Source organism: Delphinus delphis, chromosome 12, assembly GCF_949987515.2.
Source record: "Delphinus delphis chromosome 12, mDelDel1.2, whole genome shotgun sequence".
Taxonomy (NCBI): domain Eukaryota; kingdom Metazoa; phylum Chordata; class Mammalia; order Artiodactyla; family Delphinidae; genus Delphinus; species Delphinus delphis.
Genome location: NC_082694.2, coordinates 75,026,280 through 75,047,848, shown reverse-complemented (window position 1 = coordinate 75,047,848; position 21,569 = coordinate 75,026,280). Strand labels below are relative to the sequence as shown.

Sequence of the window (21,569 nt, the reverse complement as noted above, 5' to 3'; positions counted from 1 at the left end):
ACACATTAACTCAGTGATTTAAAGTTAAATTCTGGGTTCCCTAAAGAATTTCAGGCAGGAGCCTCTTTTTCCATACACACACACACACACACAAAGTTCCTGTTTAATTTTTATATATAAAAATAAAGGTATGTGTCTCTGCAGTATAGTTTTAAAACACCACACTAATGAAGCTGAGTTCAACCGCCTATGGGTTAGCTTTGTTCTTTTTAAGCCATGTGACATAACACAAACTGTTAGGCCTTTTGACAAAAATGTGCTACGGAAAAAATTGGAAAGGATGAGTTTATGAATGGATGAATACAAATCTGTTCCTACTCTGGATGAACAACTAGAAGAAACCGCCCTTCTGATGATGAGTCAGTAAAAGCTATCATGATCTACATAACCCAGTACATTTGAAAATAACCCTGTATGTAATGCAGTGCTTTGTACATTATAGATTTACAGCAACTTAAGACATAATAAGTAAAGCTTTATCTTTAAAGAAAAAGTCAAGATAGGGCAATATATAAGAAAAGGATGTCGCATTAAAAAAAATAAACAAGCAATTTTAGAAAACTCAAGAGCCAGAAACTCAAGGCTGCTTTTAGGTTATTAAAATGAATGAATTCTGGGATAAAACAAAAAACCTCACCTGTCAGGAAAGGAGGAGAAGACTGGTGAGAGAGAGACAGGCAAAGAAGGAAATCCCAGAAGGTTCCCTGCTGCCTGCGAGATGAGGAAAGATAGAAAGGCTTGTGGGAGAGAGAACCCAGAGACAGAAACCTCAACAGGTTTCTTAGCTATCTCTTAGAGGTAACAGAATTAGTTGGTAAACTGTTAAGAAAAAAATTTAATTAGTGAGTAACAGCTTATTTAAAAATACATTTTTAATAGATGAAGGTCACAGAAGCACTGACCTGCTGCTACCTGCCGAAAAACCAGACAGCCTAACCCTAGCCATTTTTACTCTGCATATCTGACATTCCCATTAAGAAAAGCCTAGATTTAAGCTTGGATCATTTAACATGCTATTAAAACCAGCCTCTCTTCTCCAAAAACCTCAAATACCCCTCCCTCCACCCCCCAAATACCTAAACTCTCTCAACTACTGTTTCTGATCACGACATTTTTTTTTTTAAACTGCCAACATGTCTTTGGGTTTATCAAATACTACTTAAAAAGGGAGGGGAAAAAAAGAGCCAATTTGTAAATACATACACAGTGTAGATCTGCAAAGTAAAGCGTCGTGGGGTCTAAACAGAATCAAGGTAAGGGTGTGACTTTATCTGGTCTTTAAGAAAATCAAGTTCAAGTTTGTCACAGACTAGGCTGAAGCACTGTTCAAACCTGCTTTTAAGATATGTTATTCTGCTTTCTAAAGACCAAAGAAAACAAGTAACAGGGAAAAAAAACAAAAGCCCTTTTCAACTGCTTCTCTTTATTCACCCATAGTGTAAATAATGCCTAAGCCGCCACTGCACCGCAGTGAAGCTACAAGGTTCTTTTTTAACTAAAAAATTATTCCCTCTCTCAAATTTTCTTAGGGCCCAGAGTTTTACCTTAAGCGCTGGACTAACAAGTTTACTTTGGCAATACTTATGCTTAAGCACCTTAACTCACCCTTAAATCAGTCCTCTGAAAATGACAAACTCTTTGGAAAACGCTGTTCTGAAGAAGGGGAGGGTTAGCTAGCTGCAGGGTGCCCTCTTGTGGCCCAGAAGAGTGACTGGACTCTTTTTCTGCATCTGAAGAGCACAGCATTGGATGGAGTGAGTCTCATGAAGGTCTACCAAAGTAAAATAATCTCCAGGAGCAAGCGGTTAATTACACATCTTAGGTCTGTTCACGGTTATTTTCTATTATCAAAGTCCACACTATGTTAGTACTACAGAACATGACAAAACAAAATGTGACCGCAAGGTTTTCATAATCAATTAAAGTTTTCTAAATATTCATTAGGTATATGGAAAACTAAGTAGTTTTGATGTCTTAAATTATGTAATGGTGAGGTTAAATGGGATGCCCCAATGAAAATTCACAGATTAACAGGACTGATAAAAGCCAAAATTTTAGAGTGTCCACTGTGCCCTAGTCATTCAAAGCTAACAATCTACAGAGGAGACTAATATAAAACAAATAAACTGTAACCAGTAATATAATAAAAGTATGTACAAAGATCCATGAGAAGTCAGATGAAGAATTAATTTTACTGCAGATATCAATGGGACAATAAAGAGTCTTTTTCAGTAGAGTCCTGCAGAGGATTAGAAGTTTATTAAGCAAACAATGAACAAGGAGAAATTTTTGTAAGAAAGAACAGTGAACAATTAAGTGTGGCTAAAGCAAACATAGCATACATATATAAAACAGCAGGACAAAGATCAAGGAAGGCTCTTTTCTGATCAAAGTAATTATGGTCCATTACCAAAACAGAAGACATTATCAGGTCAATCAAATCAACTAGACACAAATAACCTCACTAAAATTACCGCTAAAAGTTAAAAAAAAAAAAGCTAAAAATCCCACAACCACAGATTTTAAAAGCCCACATCATTTGGAAGATATAACCACTATTTTCAAGGAGATTTATGGTTAAAAAACAAGTCTCAATGGCTTAAATAATCGAAGTGAGGTATACATTCTTAGTATTCATAAATATTTACCTCTCCCATTCCCCGAGATTCTAATGCAAGAGCTTGAAAATCATGATTCATTTCATCCACAGATCAAACCTGTTAAATAACAAAAAGAAACATTAGTAGAAAGAAAAATTTGAACAACAGACTGCATCAACTATTTTTATATTACACTGCTGCTATTACTGATGTTACAGCATGAGCTGAGATGGACAAGAATCCATTTCTCTATAAAGACAGGTTTTCCTAAATAGAGCACCACAGTAATCTACACTAAAATTTGTGGGAAACCTGGGGTCAACGGTTCCTGGATTATTCTGTGTGCCAAAAGAAACCCCTACTAGTTTCCTGCGCAAAAGAAAAGAAGTGAGCTCACGTACTAAAATACAGTTACCTTTTTTTTTTTTTTTTGGCCATGCTGCGCCGCACGCGGGATCTTAGTTCCCGGACTAGGGATTGGATACCTGCTCCCTGCCGTGGAAGCGTGGAGTCTTAACCACTGGACCTCCAGGGAAATCCCCAGTTATCTTCTTTTAAAAAAAAATGTTGTAATTCCTATTACAAAATTATTACTTTGCACTACTTCTTTAAGATTTCTCAAAATTTCTCAGAATTTCATTATTTGTGGATCTTATAACAATGATAAAAAAATTTTTTAAAGTGGTGATCCAGTTCTACCTCAAAGCAACATATAATCTGCTGTGAGAGTAATTATAATATTCAGAGGTTTCCTTAAGAAAAATTCCTTTCCCTACAATAATCAAAACAGCATGGAAATGGCACAAACACATACATCAATGGAACAGAAGAGAGCCCATAAATAAACCCATGCACTTACGGTCAATTAATCTATATAACAAAGGAGGCAAGAGTATACATGGAAAGAAGACAGTCTCTTCAGCAAGTGGTGCTGGGAAAACTGGACAGCTACATGTATTATAAAACAAGGAGATTAGAACATTATCTCATGCCATATTAAAAAAAAAAGCTCAAAATGGATTAAAGACCTAAATGTAAGACTTGAAATCATAAAACTCTTGGAAGAGAACAGAGGTAGAACACTTCTGACATAAATCGCAGCAATATTTTTTGGATCTGTCTCCTAAGACAAAGTAAAAGCAAAAATAAACAAACGGGACCTAATTAAACTTAAAAGCTTTTGCATAGCGAAAGAAATCATCAATAAACTGAAAAGACAACCAACAGAATGGGAGAAAATAATTGCAAATGATATGACTAACAAGGGGTTAATATCCAAAATAAACAGCCAATACAACTCAATTTAAAAAAAAAAAAAACCCACCCCCAGCCAAAAAAAACACACACCCCAATCAAAAAATGGGCAGAAGACCAGAATAGACATTTTTCCTGAGAAGAAATACAGATGTCTAACAGGCACATGAAAAGATGCTCAACATCACTAATTATTAGAAAAATGCAAATCAAAACAACAGAGATATCACCTCACAACTATCAGAATGGCTGTCATCAAAAAAATCTACAAATAACACAGGACTTCCATGGTGGTGCAGTGGTTGGGAATCTGCCTGCCAATGCAGGAGACAAGGGTTCGATCCCTGGTCTGGGAAGATCCCAAATGCCGCGGAGCAATTAAGCCCGTGCGCCACAGCTCCTTAGACTGTGCTCTAGAGTCTGCGAGCCATAACTACCGAAGCCCGCGTGCCTAGAGCCTGTGCTCCGCAACAAGAGAAGCCACCGCAATGAGAAGCCTGCCAACGCAACAAAGAGTAGCTCCCGCTTGATGCAACTAGAGAAAGCCAGCGCGCAGCAACGAAGACCCAACGTCGCAATCAATTAATAAAAACAAGGGCCAGAAATTCCCCTAAACTTGATGAAAGCAAAATCTACGGATTCAAGATGCTCAGTGAGGGGCTTCCCTGGTGGCGCAGTGGTTGAGAGTCCGCCTGCCGATGCAGGGGACACGGGTTCGTGCCCCGGTCTGGGAAGATCCCACATGCCGCGGAGCGGCTAGGCCCATGAGCCATGGCCGCTGAGCCTGCGCATCCGGAGCCTGTGCTCTGCAACGGGAGAGGCCGGAACAGTGAGAGGCCCGCGTACCGCAAAAAAAAGATGCTCAGCAAACCTCAGGCAAGATAAACAGGAAAAACAAAAACGAGACCCCACATCTACGCACATCATAATAAAAGTGCTGAAAATCAAAGAGAAAATCCTGAGAGCAGCGAGAGGAAAAACATTACAAAAAGGGGAAAAATGATGAGTGACCACTGACTTCGCACTAGAAACAATGGGGACCAGAATAAAAAGGACAGACTTTAGAGGGCTGAAAGAAGAAAAACGCTAACCTAGAATTTTTATCTGATGGAAATCTCCTTCAAGAATAAAGGCTAAAAGACATTTTTAGATAAAAGGAAAATAAAATTTGTTAAACAGACTTCCACCTCAGAAAATCCCTTAAAAAAATTCTTAGGTTAAAGGAAAAGGGTACCAGATGGAAACTCAAATCAGGAAGGAATTAAGAGCACCAGAAATGCTAAGTATGTGCATAAGTACAAAGGACTAGTTTTTCCTCTCAATTTCTTCAAAACACATAAGCCCATGTAAAGCAAAAATTTTATTATGAGTTTGATAACATATGTAGATGAACCAATTTACATGTACAACCAATACCTACTATAAAAAATATCTCTAGCCATACCATCATGACACCTAGTGATTTAAAACAAAACTCAGTTTGAGATCAAAATACTCGTTTATCACACAACATTATACAGTTGGCCCTCTATATCCATGAGTTCCACATTGGCAGGTTTCACCAATCAGGGATCAAAAGTATTAAAAAAAAAATTCCAGAAAGTTCCAAAAAGCAGGGAATTAAATTCCCTGAGGGCTGGTAATTATTTATCAATACATAGCACTGACATTGTATTTACAACTATTTACAAAGCATTTACATTGTATTAGGTATTGTAAGTAATCTAGAAATGATTTAAAGTATACCCTAGTATGCACACAGGTTATATGCAAATGCTACACCATTTTATACAAGGAACGTGAACATCCTCAGATTTTGGTATTGGGCTGGGGAGGCACCTGGAACCAATACCCTGCAGATACTGAGGAACAACTGCACATCCTTAAATACATATATAGTTTGGAGGGGCCCCCAATTATCTGATTAAGTAAAGGAATCTTAGTCCAAATGTGTCCTACACTTCTCAGTCACGCAATCAAAGTTCTACATCTCACATGACACAATTCATTCTAATGTCTAGTATGGTCTGCTCAAACCATCTTTGATTTCCCTTGTTTCTTTAAAATTTCCTAAATTTGGGCAGCGTCCATTTTATTTTTCTATTTAAATAATTCCTAGGGTCTCCATATTGCCCTAGACTCGATGTCCTTTATATTCTTTTTCTTAAGATGATTTACATTTGTGATTTCACTTTCTTTAAACCTTACATTTTATAGACCTTGTATTTTCTAGATTTCCCATCCCATTACAGCCTCAACTTCTTCCAAGCATCAACTGCTTCCCAAACCTAATGGCCAATCCTTTGAAAGCTTTGAGATACTGCTGACATGTTATCAGGAATCATGTATTGATACTTTCAATCACCTAAAGAGGTGTTCTAATTTCTTAAGAATGCTTCAAATTTAAATCCTACCAACTTGACAATGCAGCCATATAATTTTGAGTTCATAATTCAATTTATGAACACACACTAAATGATATTAAGCCCTGAAATCTGGGCTCAACATACAAAGATCACATCAATTACAGTCATTAAAAAAAAAATCTCCCATGTGACATCTTATTTACCTGTATCCTCTGAGGACAGACTGTCCTTATTAAGAATTATTCCACTAGGGCCAAAAACATAAGATTCTTATTATTTAGGATGGAAATAGTTCTAAAATGGATTCATTATTCTGCAATCCTGAAGAAAGAATGGACAAATTTTATATCTAAGATAATGTGGTAGAGTACAAAGAGTATGTGATTTTAATTCAGAATATGAGAGTTCGAGTTTTAACTTTTGCCCGTTGTCCAACCTCTAAATCTTACTTATCTGTTGTGAAGATCAAACTAGATAATGTATCCAAAAGTGTTTTGTGAGCAATTAATAAAAAGTGCTAAACAAATAACTAGTTACTATTAAGATCATTACATACTACTCGAGAAAGAACTGATACTTCCTGAGACTCTTGGGGTGCTCAATGTTTTGTGTTTCTTGTATGCTTCTGTTAGTATTTCAGCCTCCTGCCTTGTCAGGTTAAATATCACTTGACTTGAACATACAGTATCCCTTCTGACCTTTCTAATTAGGTTGCTTTTAATTTGTAGTAATCTGTAGCCTCAGATGAGTGTGGTAGACTTGTAAGAGTAAATAAGCTCTAAGAAGGAAACTACCTCCAACAAACACAAAAACACATTCTAAAGTTACAATCCTTTCTTAGGAAAGCAATTTGGCATCATATATACAGGTTCGTACATCTTGAGCCCATCTCCCTAACTTTGAAAATCAATCCTAAAAAGAAAACCTAAATACAAAAAAGTTTTATGTACAAAGATGTTTGTAGCAGTGTTGCTTGCAGATCCTGAAATTATAAGCTGCATAACTGCCTCACAATATTTAAGTGATATAACACATCTATAAAGTATAGTGTAGCTATTAAAAATATCATAATTTTTAGTTTATTACAATAAATCTGTATAATCTATGAATGAAAGAAAGGAGATTTTTATTAGGAAAAAAGGAGTAGACTTAAGAAATCTTCTCAGGCAGTGTCTTATTTAGTTAAACATGCACTTACCATGTGATCAAGCTATGTGCATCCAAGGCATTTACCTAAGAGAAATGAAGACTATGCCCACATAAAGTCCTGTACCTATTTAGAGCATCTTTATAATGGAAATGACAGAAACGTCTCTACACAGATGACTGGATAAACACACTGTTATGCCATACGATGGTGTACTGCTCATTGATAAAAAGGAGCGAACAGTGCCACAACAGGGATGAATCTTCAAATGTGGAATAAAAACCTTCACACAAAAGAATGCGTATTGTGTGATTCCAAAATGAATCAGTAGTATCAAAAAGCAAATCAGTGGTTGCTTGGGGTTGGGAAGCAGAGAGGATTACCTGAAAAGAAGTACTTCTGTATATTAATTCTGGGGTTGTTACATTAGTGTATAGATTGATTGGTATTGGTGAACCATATATTTTTTAGTGTATGTAAATTAGACCTCGATAAAGTTGATGTTTTAAAAGATGACTGTATAACATGAACTGAAATTATGATAAAACTAAAGAGATCAAAACAATATGGTATTGGTACAAAGAGAGACAAAGAGAGGGACAGAACAATAAATTCGAGAAACTGAAAAAAAAAAAAGAAATCTTCTCAGGAATAAAAGCATCAGAGCTTTACCAAAGCCTCTTCTTTGCTTACTTCTACATTTTCATCCGTGGTCCAAACAGATAAGGTAATAAGGTAAAGAAACTCTGGATAAATGTGAGAGGTATCTTAGCTATATGGATCCACATACTTTTGTGGTGAATCATGCCCTAGTGCAGGGGTCAACAAACTTATTCTGTAAAGAGCCAGACAGTATACATTTTAGACTTTACAGGCCATATGGTCCCTCAACTTCTCAACTGTGCATCTGTAGCACAAAAGCAGCCATAGACAATAAGAAAATGAGTGAGCACGAATGTGTCCTAATAAAACTTTATTTATGAACAGTGAAGTCTGAATTCCATATTTTTTCATGTGTCACAAAATATTATTTTTCTTTTGATTTTTTCCCCCAACCATTAAAAATTCTAAAAGTCAATTCTAGAGAGCAGTTCAAACAAAAACAGTTGGTGGGCCAGATCTGGCCTGTAGGCCAAAGTTTGCTGACCTCTGCTCTCGTGCATTTACTCTCGACTGTTCCACAAAAAATCAAATGCAGATAATTCACTCTCAAACTCGAGCAGACCCAAAGTTAAGCATCAGGGCTTTGCTTTCAACCTTTTCATTTATACTCTCACCATGTACATTTTTTATTTTAATAATGAACGGGAATTTCATATTACGTTTAATGGAGGTTATTTTATTATTTTCTTTCAATGACCAGGGTGAGTTATGGGGAAAAGACTTTAAAAACAAGATAGGGGCTTCCCTCGTGGCGCAGTGGTTGAGAGTCCGCCTGCCGATGCAGGGGACACGGGTTCGTGCCCCGGTCCGGGAAGATCCCACATCCCACGGAGCGGCTAGACCCATCAGCCATGGCCGCTGAGCCTGCGCATCCGGAGCCCGTGCTCCGCAACGGGAGAGGCCGCAACAGTGAGAGGCCCGCGTATCACACACACACAAAAAAAGACAAAACAAAACTCACAAAGCAAGACTCAAGCTCAGCTTTTCAGTTTAAGGTGTTATTTATTTCAACTATGAGAACGCAAATGGAGGAGAAAGTAGGCAAAACAATGAGATACAAAGAAAATAAACACTTTCGATTCTTCTGCAATGACCTTCATATTAACCATAATGAAACTGCAGGGGTGGGGGTCACACATATGCCACTAAGGACTCTTAAAATTTCTGCGCTGGTGTCACCTGATGGCAAGGGAAAAGAATCTGGACATAATTTAACAACTCTCCCCTGCGTGGTTAGACCTAAGGAAGAAAGAGAACAATCTCTTCTTTCAACAAGCAATGGAGTATCTAGCTATCAGTTATATAATACTGACCTGACTAGTTCCCTTGAAGAAAATGTATCCCAGAATTATAGTACACACTATACTGCTTGGGGGTGTAAAGTCTGTCTTCATTGTTTTTTTTTTTTTTTGGTCTGCATTATTAAGCCATGAAGTTTTCCAATATTATTTCCTTAAACAATTAGAATTTGCTAATATAGAAAATACATAATAGAAACTTTTCTATGGACAAGACCATGTGTAATCTTGAGGTAAATTTAAATTAAAAAGTTAATAGTTTTTGGGGCTTCCCTGGTGGCGCAGTGGTTGAGAGTCCGCCTGCTGATGCAGGGGACATGGGTTCGTGCACCAGTCCGGGAATATCCCACATGCCGCGGAGCGGCTGGGCCCGTGAGCCATGGCCGCTGAGCCTGCGCGTCCGCAACGGGAGAGGCCACAACAGTGAGAGGCCCGCGTACCGCAAACAAACAAACAAACAAACAAAAGTTAATAGTTTTTGAGGTTATGATGTTTCTTAGCAAAAGAAGAGTGTCTTATTAAGTTCTAAAATTTAACAGTATTAGTTAATTTTTCTGTAGACAACATTACTAATTATGTGAGAAAAACAGATCAAGTACTTCAAATAACAACTTGGTTAAGTTTTGTGGGTTTTCATATTTACTAATGCGTAAGCCAAAAGGTTTACAAATAGTTGGTGTAATGAACCAAGAATATGCATTATTTTCTTAGGTAACATCTGATCCAATTCCTTACCATATGCCTACCATAAAAAATAGGTTGGGGGGCAAAAACCATTTAAAGCTACAATAAATGGTATTAAAGCACCAGCATATAACACCAATTACATTTTTATAGTTTTATAATTAGTTCTATTTTAAAGCCATAGTAGTAATTAAACTCTGGAGTTAAAGGGGCTAGGAACTGTGTCTTAGCCACCAAAATGCTCAATATATACTGAATGAAAAAAATTGTTCTATATTTTATGAAATGTAAATTCAGATCATGAAATCATCTAATATCTGGATAGTGACTGTTTATAAATGCCTTCATATATATGAATACACAATGCTCATTTTATAGAGACATAAACAAGACTTTTCCTCAGACTTTTTGTACAACTGAAAACATTTACCAAACATAAAATGAGTGCAACTTCCCATTGGCGCTACTTCTCCAAACTGGTCCTCTAATACCTAGAGGCTGCTGCTACCTCATGCATTCATTACAAAAACAACAAAATTACATGAAAACTGGGACTTCCCTGGTGGTCCACTGGGTAAGACTCCATGCTCCCAATGCAGGGGGCCTGGGTTCAATCCTTGGTCCAGGAACTAGATCCCTCAAGCGTGCCACAACTGAAGAGTCTGCATGCTGCAACTAAGAAGCCTGTATGTCCCAGCTAAAAGATCCCACATGCAGCAACAAAGACCTGGCGCACCCTAATAAATAAATATTTTTTTAAAAATTACATGAAAACTTAATTGATTCACATAAGTCAATACACACAAAGAGTAACTTAAGCTGCTTATAAAATATTCTTAGTAGTCATACTCTTTGGACTGTTTTTAGTGAACATAATCATTGAGCATTAGTGGTATCCATTGAAAACAGGTACTAAAGTCCTTAAGAATACCTTAGTCTCTTCAGCATAGTAAATCACTTATGCAAATTTTCCAACAAAATTCATTTGTTTAGCAATACCTTTTCTTATCCATATGACAAAGGTAAACGTAAATCCAGGTATAAGTATTTCTGGCAGACCATTAGCCTTCACAGACTTAATATTAGAAGTCTCTAGGAACCACCATCAACACCTAGTAATCTGTTATTTATCTGGGGGTACAAATTGAATCACACACTTTTCTAGTGGTGCTGGACAAGTCACTCAGGTGGTAACTAAGACAGGAACCATAAATATTTTTTTGATATTTGCTACTCATTTGTCCACGTACTTCATGGGGGAATTACATACTTGTTTTACCAGTATTAAGAACAGTACTGTATAACTGACTTGACTATATTAAGGAAAAGTCAAATTTTACATTTTGAATAAAACTTGGCAAAAAAAATGTGTTATCAATATACAGACTCCCAGAAACCAGAAATCTTCAAAGACTCTAGCTCAAATCTTCTAACTAAGATTAGAAATTAAGATTGTTTCAGCACCGGCATTAAGACATTAAATAAAAGTTAACCAAATAGTTATGTGCAAGAATACTTTAGCTCTTTGAGATCAATCTCAGATATCATATTTCTCAAGGAGATTAAATAGGGTAAATATATACTTACTTAATGCAAATATAAGACAAGGTTTTTTTTTTCCCTTAGAATTCTCTCAAAGGCGAATCACCATATATTTGAGTCCTTACAAAGTCTCTTGTATTACAAGGCATTCTCTCAATTGGTTTAGTTTAAGAAATAAAATACTGCTTATGGAAATTCTTTTTTTTCTTTGAAAAACAAAATACTGTTTAGAGAAGATCTACACACTAAAACAACCTCAATCAATGCTAGTTTTTCATGCTTTTACAACTTAGATGGAAATGAAGATAATTATTAGATAATGCAAAGTGGCTCTAATGCGTCCAAGATACATGTGAAATGTCCAAGATATATCATGAAGTGAGTCCCCCAAAAGCAGTATTTCTAAATTAATGTTCTTATATGTAATTTAATATGCCATCACCCTAAAAGTGGAACAAGCAGACATTATATGCCTCATGACATAATGTAATACAAAACAGTACCACCAATGAAGAATTACTGCCTAAAAAAACCCCCCAGTAAACATCAATCTAATAATAAAGCTGCTAGATCTAAATACTGATTTATCAGAAATATGAGAGAGAGAGAGAGCAAAGTCAATAGATAACACAAGGAAGCAATCGCCCAATCTAGAATACGGAAAAAAGAAAAAATTCACCTCATTTCACTATCAATGAAATTTTTAAAAGAGGAGGAGAGGGAAAACTATTATATACACTAAAAGACTTAAAAGTCAAATACATTGTATAAACCTTGCTTGACTCCTGATTCTAACAAACCAACTATAAAAAAACTTTTTAGAAAATCAGGGAATTCTAGATATAGAATGGGTATTAGATGATATTAAGGAATTTTGTTAGCTGTGATAATAGCAAGAAGATTGCATTTTTTAATAAGTTCTCATCAGTAAGAGAATTTATGCTTAAACTGGCTACTGCCTGGGATTTGCTTTGAAATATTCAAAAAAGTAAAATATGGGTATAAAGATTTCACACACTGTTGAATATGGATGATAGATCTCCAAGGGTGTACTGTACTATTCTACTTGTGCTTGAAAATTTCCATAAGTTTAACAAAATAACAATATGACAAGCAGCCATGTGAAGCAGGTGGTATTTAAGCTGGGCCCTGAAGGATAGGTACAATTTGGACACCCCCTCCACCACACACACACACACACGCACACACACACACACACACACACTTTTAAACAAAACATTTATAAACTGCAACTTATAAAGTGGGTTACTCTCCAGAAAGTTAACTGACTTATGGTCCAAGCTGTTGTTTAAACCTAACATCACTTACTATTTCAACCATATTTTTGACAAGTAGTATATGAAATTTAAAAAAACAAAACTGATTTCCAAATGAGCATAAACCTCCTTGCACTAATTTCTATCAGACACCATCCCCCAAGGAGAACAAGAGAATGTACTGAGCACTTGATTTTATGCCAGAGATGATACTAGGAACATTATATTTAATTCTCATTACAATTCAGCAAAGTAGGTATTGTATACCTACTCTACAAATAAGGAAATTGTGGTCAATTTCCCTACCGTAATAGACAAAGCTACTAAAATGGCAGAGGATTCAACACCATCAAGACTTCAAAAGCTCCATGCTCTTTTCTATACCAACCAAGCATAAACCATCACTCTGTTCCCCAACCTTCCTTTTGCTAAACTATTCCAGTCCCCTGGACAGCTCTTTGCCATTTATCTCTTCATGTGCAGATCCTACAAATCCCTTAAAGTTTGGCTCAAATGCCACTTTCTCCATTAAAACCTCCTCCAAGTCATCTTTTTCTCAATTCTCATGGCATTTAATTTATATTTTTCAATGTATTAATATCATCTTATCCATCAGACTTTAAAACTTCTCTCAATCAGAATTATGACAGAAAAAACATGAACCACAATTTTGCACTTTCTGGTTATGCCAGTGTTCTGTGAAATGTTAACAGTCATGAGGAAGGAGACCAAAAGAAGGATACTAAATACTGTAATAGGGAGAGAGGGAAAATGATAATATTATCAACTATACACCCATTAAAAAGCATGAAATGGATACATTTACGCATACATGGAAAAAATTCTAGGATACTAAGTGAAAAGGCAAGGTGAAAACAGTGTTTCTATCATTCCACTTCTGTAAAACAGAAAACAATCAGAAAGAGTGACACAACCATTAACAGTGGTCACATCAGGAAAAGGGTATGCATGATTTTTATTTTACATTTTATAGTTCTATACTCTGAATATTTGCCATTTGTTACTTATATTTTTAAAATATTTAAAATATATACATGTTAAAAATCACTATAAACAAGTTAACTTGGAAATCAATAGTCTTATATGGTAGAACTCAAATATACATACACCTATACATAAGAGAGGTTATCATGACTTATCAACAAACATAACAGAAAAACATCTTTTCAATAAATTAAGCATCACTTAAAAATATTCTCTGGAATTCCCTGGCGGTCCAGTGGTTAGGACTCAGTGCTCTCACTGCCATGGGCCCAGGTTCAATCCCACCCCTTATCTGTAAACTTTTAAGGGTTTTTAAGATGATATAAAGGAATTTACACATATACCCAATACCTACTATAGTAACTATCTCTAGCCACACCTTCATGAGACTTTGAGTTTAAAAAAAATCAAAATCCAATTTGTAGATCTAAATATTCTATCATCACCTTATTTAAAGGAATTACACTGTGGTCAGCACTTAGTTTTTTAAATCTAAGTTAGTTCTACCTTACTCTTTGATATATTTCTGCAAAGTGTTTAAAAAAAACAATGGAGCCAACCAAATCATACATTTAAACACAATATATTTGACAGTATGCTATAACAAACATGATTTACGTATTTCTAGCTTTCAAAGTATTTCATAGTATTGTTCTTTGTAAGTATTCTTTGACAAAAAGTTAGGAAAGAAGAGGTGAGCTGGTTTAAAAACAATTTACCATCACTCCCTACCACTCAAGACTATCACTGACCCGAATTCAGAAAATCCCAATGGAAGCCAAAATACTCCAGTTTCACACAGCAATGTGAATACATAAAATTAATCACTAGAGGAAGCTAACTCCAAGTCTGGTGCCCTGAAGGTTAATTATCCGGGGTAAAATACACCACATTAAAATCTGAGATGGATCAAAGATGTGCCCTTCTCAGTACACATAGTGAGGATCTGTAAATTGATCCTCAGGAAACTAAACGTGCTAACATTTTGGAAACACTTCATGTACTCCTCAGGGATATTAGCACCTCAATTTTAAGGTCACTGGTTCTCAAATCCTCACAGTACATCAGAATCTAGACAGAAGGTTTGAAAACTACTAACACTAAGATCCCACCTATCTAAGACTTATTTGAATTAGTCTGGGCAGGGAGAAAGGCACAGATTTTTATTAGCATTTTTAAGCTCTCCAGGCAATGCTTCCCTGTGCAGATAGGATTGAAAGCCTTACATACACCATACCACCTACAGCTAAGGGATATATTCACAAGCACCCTAATGGTTTTCCAATTAAAAAATTTTGTGTCATTCATCACGGTGTAACAGAAACAGAAACCAGAACCAAAAGATCTAGAATATGGTACCATGTTTGCCTCTAACTAGCTGAATGAACTCAGACCACTTGAACTCTCTGGTTCTGTTTCCCCATTTACAGATGAGAATAACAATGCTTCCTCATAAGGTTATTGTGCAGACTAAAATAGATAATATGTGAAATTGTAATATAAGTCCTTTCTAGAATATTAACTCATCATAATGAGTGAACATATTTTTTTCTGTTTAAGACTCAATATATAATCCTTTGACACAGTAATTTCTCTTCTGGTAATTTAACTTACATAAACAATAACATAAAAAGATGAACTGAATAATGGTATTTGCTGCAGCACTGCCTGCAGTGGTTCAAAAACAGAAAATGAACAACCCAAACTCGACAAAAATGCGTTAGCAAAATAAAAAGCCATACACTAAGTATTACAAGTTATTAAAGTTATATGTACTAATACAATAAAATATCCATGATATTAAATAAAAACACCAAGTTGCCTAAGGTGTGTAACCTGATCCCAGTTTTGTTTAACAAAAGAGGGGCAATGTATATATTTGTGTGGAGTATGAAAAAAATAAACATCTAACTTTGGTAGGAGAGGGGGTAGGTGTTGGTTTTATCTTTTTATATTTCTGTGTTGTAAGGCTTGTTGACATTAGCAAATGAAAGTTTTTTTTAAAAAGGTCCTATATTAATACAGTTTAAACACATTATAATTTAGAAGCTTTATCACAGTCAATAGAGTACAAGCAATCTTGTGCTATTTTCAGTTCAGTTTAGTACTAGGCTGAATGCCCAACAACAGAAGACTTGTCTAGAATGGCTACCTAGTAATTTTCAATTGTTACACAGTATCAATAGAATCAGTATGGCACCAAGGAGAAATAACTGAAGAAATGTTAATTAGGTTGTAACAGAGGACTAAAGGAAATCATTTGAGTTCATGGTCTGAGACAACTGGAAAAAATAAAAACCACTTTAAGCAGCAGACTTTAGTGCAGTTTTTAAAAGATTTTTTCTTCCGACAAAAATTTTCCAAAGTGTGTTCCTTAATCACCAATGCACAGTGTTCTTTAAAATAAGAGGTTTCTCGTCCAATACATTTAGGATATGCTGCTCCCCAGCACCCACTTGTTCTTTTGCAAGCTGAGTACATGGTCATTCTGGAATTCATTCTCTGTGATAACAGCATAGTAAAGGCTCTGAGAAGTCCCACAATTAAAACTGTTTAACTGGGAATTTCCTGGCAGTCCGGTGGTTATGACTCTGCGCTTACACTGCTGAAGGCCTGGGTTCCATCCCTGGTTGAGGAACTAAGATCCTACAAGCAGCACAGTGCGACATGCATGCATGCATAAATAAATAAATCTGCTTAACTTTAACCCAGTATTATTGTAACTTTCTGTAAGCATGTTAACACAAAGCTGATTATTTTGAGAAGCAGCTATTTCTAGTCATTTCCAAGAAAAAAATGAACAAGTTATCTATTTCAACTTTCTTGAACTTTTGTCTAGGAAAAGTCATAACCTATGACGGTTAAAAGGTTTTAAAATGTTTAGTTCATGACAGGCATAATAAACAGTCTAAGAAAAATATTAGATGTACAAATCTTTGAATTAAACAAATATGAGGAAATTTTTTAGGTGATGAATATGAATTGTGATTTTTTAAAAAGTTCCTCAAATATTCAAGAACAAGCCTTGAATTGGTGATCTGTTTCCCAATAACTTTAAAGTGATATGACCAAACCAATTTCCTAAAGACATAAAAGTTTAAAAAAAAAAAATTCTAAGTTGTTGCTTAGAAAACAACCAAAAACCAAACACCTAGACTGCAGTGTCTGAAAAGAGAAAACAAATCTATGTCAGTTTCAGGAAGTACTAAGTTATATGCCATAAAAAGTGTCTGTGGCAGAAATAGTCTTGAGTATAATCTAAATGAAATTTACTCTATATTCATTTAAATAAAAATTTTTGGAAGAAGGCACACCAAGTAACTCATAGGAAATGTACACAATAAAACAAAAACTAATCTTAGGAAAATAACTAAGCAAATACTAAATAACAAAAACAGTAAGAACTTTAACTTCTGAAAGACACGAAGATGGGGGGGTGACACAGCACATTACAAAAAATTTTCATTATCCAATTCCTTGGAGACATCCTTATTTCTAACACTAAGCTTTAAAAGAAATCTCTTATATGGGGTATTATAGAGAACACAGAGTTGTAATAGAAAATATGCTCAACAACTCTCTTCGCAGATGCAAGGTTTCAGAATCTCATTTTTTTAGAGTCAATCCCTGAAGGAAAGTCATGTGTCTAACTCCTCTAACACAATCCAGGGAAAGCGATTCACAGTAATTATGTTAAGGGTTGCTGGAAAATATAGTCTGAATCTTCCCAAGATGTAATCTTGGATCTCCAAAGTCTTCTTCAGAATTATTCAAATTAAAAAAGGCCCTGGATTTCCCTGGTGGCGCAGTGGTTAAGAATCCGCCTACCAATGCAGGGGACACGTGTTTGATCCCTGGTCTGGGAAGATCCCACATGCCGCGAAGCAACTAAGCTGGTGCACCAAAACTACTGAGCCCACGTGCCACAACTACTGAAGTCCTCGTGCCTAGAGACCGTGCTCCTCAACAAGAGAAGCCACGACAGTGAGAAGCCCACACACCGCAATGAAGAGTAGCCCCTGCTCACCGCAACTAGAGAAAGCCGGTGCACAGCAACGCAGACCCAACGCAACCAAATAAATAAATACATTAAAAAAAAAAAAGGCCCTTTAATCTCGTGTGCTGCTACCTGTATCTCCAATCAAATCTTTTCAATTCTCCTCCTTACCTCCACTTTAAGCTCTGCCATTCTCCCCTATCTGGGTCACTACACATACTAAACCCTCTGGCTAAATGCTACTACTTCACCCATCTCTTGACTAAATTAACTTTTCTAAGTCTTTTTATAGTCAACTTTACCTCTTCTGGAAAGCTTTTCCTGACCCCCTGCAGTGTCTACCTAAGTCCAGAGCACTTTTGCAACACCACCTCCAGTGGCACTTAGTGTACTGCACTGTGTAAACATGAGTTTAATCATCTTCCTCTCCACTGTAAACATAAGCTTATAGTTACAGTAAAACTATAAGAACAGGGATCACTGTACCACTAACATCTAAGGACAATCTGGCACATGATAGGCCTGCAAACCTCAAAAAATGAATGCAAGTTTCTGGTAGTCTAGCTTGATGAAATGATACAACTTAGAATACCCAGAGTAACAAATGGGCTGAAAGTCAGGTAATACTCCATGAGTATCTTCTCAACCAGACTTACCATAAAAATTAACAATTTATCTTTGGCAAGATCCTTGAATACTCCTATTTTTGCCAGTGTAGGAGCCAAATAATTTAGAGATTAAATGAAGGCACCTTTGGATGAAAAGCAATCAATTATATTTCAACTGCAAGGTGGTCTAAGAAAACATCTGTAGGCAAAACCTGGAGCTATCACCTTCTCTAAACTCCAAATCTTAATTCTGTTTATGTTAAATTGGTTTCAAATGACTCAGGTTTTGCCACATAAAGTACAACGTTTTGCATTAAATCATGCTAAAAGTGCTAATACTACATAGATGTTAAATAAATGACCTGGTCACCAAAATGGAAGACACAAGTAGCTCCTTCCTGTATACAATTCTTTGTTGGTATGTAACAAAGTCATACCATAGTCCATATTTTTCTCTACCAACAATGTGCCTCATTTGACTGCTTAGCAAAAGACTTGTACTTAGAGTCAGCCTGCCTCTGCCATTTATTTAGCTTTTTTTAACGTGAGAATGAATAAAACCATCTTATACATTAGTGAAGACTATCTCCTGCTGATCTCTTTCAGAAACAGTGCCTAAAATCAGAGATTACCACCTTGAGATCTAGAACTTGCTACTCTTGACATAAAATGTCCAGTAAAACTGAAACCACAAAGATTTCTCTAAAACTAGTCTCTCTACAAACTTTTTTTCTGGGGGACTAAAGGAAAAAAAGAAAAAAGTTAAACCCCCCCCATACTATTTTTTATGTATTCTGGTGGTTTTATTTTCCCAGGCAGGTATCGAATACGTGGTTTTGTAATGTCACTTTACAGTCAATTTCACCAAATCCCTTCCAGGAAGCAGATTTTTGGAGATTTTTATGGCCCAAATATACATATCACCCTAGGGAGGTGAAAATGGCTGCCTTCTTTTGCTGTACCATTTGCAGTCAAAGTATTCTGACACCCTAACTACCCCTTCTCCCTTCACACTTCTTCCCCCTTTTTGTATTTGGTAGCTACAGTGAAATTCTGGAATATATATATATAAGGTGTACACAATCTAGATGTTTTCTAGTACTCTATAATCTTTTCTCGCTCCATAAGAGAATAGTAAGAGAATAAGAAGTGAAAATCTGTGATATGTAAACTGAAAATGGATGGGATTACAGAAGCTATATTTGCAGAGGTGGTATATACTAAAGAAACTATCTTTTTGCCAACATGCTTGAATAACCATCCCTTTTAACTTCTTTTTTTTGAATTTTTGAATTTTATTTATTTATTTATACAGCAGGTTCTTATCCCTTTTTAATTCTTTAATGCACTTTAGAAAAATGAGTCAGGCAAGGGCCAAACACAACTTTTCATTTTAAGAAAAATCAATGAGGGACTTCCCTGGTGGTGCAGTGGTTAAGAATCCGCCTGCCAATGCAGGGGACACGGGTTCGATCCCTGGTCTGGGAAGATCCCACATGCCGTGGAGCAACTAAGGCCCTGCGCCACAATTACTGAGCCTGCGCTCTAAAGCCCGTGTGCCACAACTACGTGCCTAGAGCCCGTGCTCCGCAACAAGAGAAGCCACTGCAATGAGAAGCATGTGCACCACAACGAAGAGTAGCCCCCACTCGCTGCAACTAGAGAAAGCCTGTGCACAGCAACGAAGACCCAATGCAGCCAAAAATAAATAAATAAATACGATAAAATAAAATAAATTTAAAAAGTCAATGAAACAAAACCTTCTGCAATTTCAATAAGAATTAAAATGACCCTCTGTGGGAATTCCCTGGCGGTCCAGTGGTTAGGACTGAGCGCTTTCACTGCTGTGGGCCGGGATTCAATCCCTGGTTGGGGAACTAAGACCCCGCAAGCCTCGCGGCATGGCCAAAAAAAAAAAGACTCTTTGGAAGCTGACACTTGTGTTCAATTAGGCAAGCTTTAATTTCTCATTTATAAATAAGCTGGATCTTTTGAGTTACTGAAAGGAAAAGTCACTAGGGAAAAAATATTACTAAGCTTATGTCTCTAAGCATACTGCTACATGAAAATCTGAGAAGAAAAAGCATATGCCATGCACCTACCTATACAATAATTCTATACAATGTATCACTGGAAAAGCATGAAAATAATATTTCTCTGTAAATTCACTTTTCCACTGCAAAAGCAACTTTAAAAAATGTCTTCTATCTATATTGCTAAATATAAAAATCACTATTTAAACGTTAGCTTCTAAATGATAGGGTTTGAAGAAACCTTTTTCCCACCACATCAGAATTCAGGAGTGAGAGACATTAGGAGTTAGGCTGATGGTAATCTAAATAGCTCCTTTATTACTGAAAAGCTACACTGGAAAGCATAATCTAAACCTAGAGGAACAGGGCTTCCTAACACCACACCCCACAATTATCCTAACGCAGTCACAGGTAGCACCGGACAACCATGGTCCTCCTCCAGAAAGGGACAGAGTCTATCCCTGGTGGCCTCCAGAAAAAGCAAAGTGCTTTCTGCAGGGGGCAGGCGCCCAAAGAGAAAGAGGAAAGGGGCTGAGCGTACTTGATCAGTTCCTTCTTACAAACTCATCAAAGGGAAGAGTGAGAAGGTGGGACAATGGGAGCAAGTCAGACTATTTTTATGCTTTCTTAAGAACAGCAAAAAATCTAATATGTCACAAACCAATTTACACTATTATAAGTACAATTATTATCTTAATCACACCTGTCAGTAAAAATGGCCTTAAACTGTGAATGCAAGCTAGACGAAGCCATATGTGGTACAAGCATTCAGATGTCTAAAATATGTATCCACAAGTCTTAAAAACATGAGAAAATACGGAATATTTTCCTATCTTAGAAACGCAACGAATTCAAAGGTTGTTAAATTAGAAACTACAAAGAACTTGAGTCCAGGAGATAGAACCAACCTCCACTTAAAATTATGAAGATCCTATCAGTATCTATAAAAAGGGGACCGTCTGGTCACTGAGAAGATTGGTTTTGGATGTCACACCTGGCCCAAATCTCTGATAATTACTTCTGTAAATAGGATAAGTACCTGCACAAGAAAATAAATTATCTTTCAACACCAGAAATGTTTATAGACAAGTATGG

The 21,569-nt window shown here is 36.3% G+C and overlaps 1 protein-coding gene across 8 annotated transcripts in view; it reads right to left on the bottom strand.

Annotated features, from left to right (window-relative positions):
- PUM2 (pumilio RNA binding family member 2) overlaps positions 1 to 21,569 on the bottom strand; it is a 92,276-nt gene that overhangs the window by 68,591 nt on the left and 2,116 nt on the right. For 7 of the 8 annotated variants that reach the window (XM_060027048.1, XM_060027049.1, XM_060027050.1 and 4 more), the window contains exon 2: positions 2,649 to 2,717. In XM_060027048.1, the coding sequence (XP_059883031.1) occupies positions 2,649 to 2,699 (51 nt within the window). In that variant the 5' untranslated portion in view covers positions 2,700 to 2,717. Of the gene's footprint in view, positions 1 to 1,605; positions 1,731 to 2,648; positions 2,718 to 21,569 lie in introns of those variants that run through there. The other variant, XM_060027056.1, reaches the window with a different exon arrangement.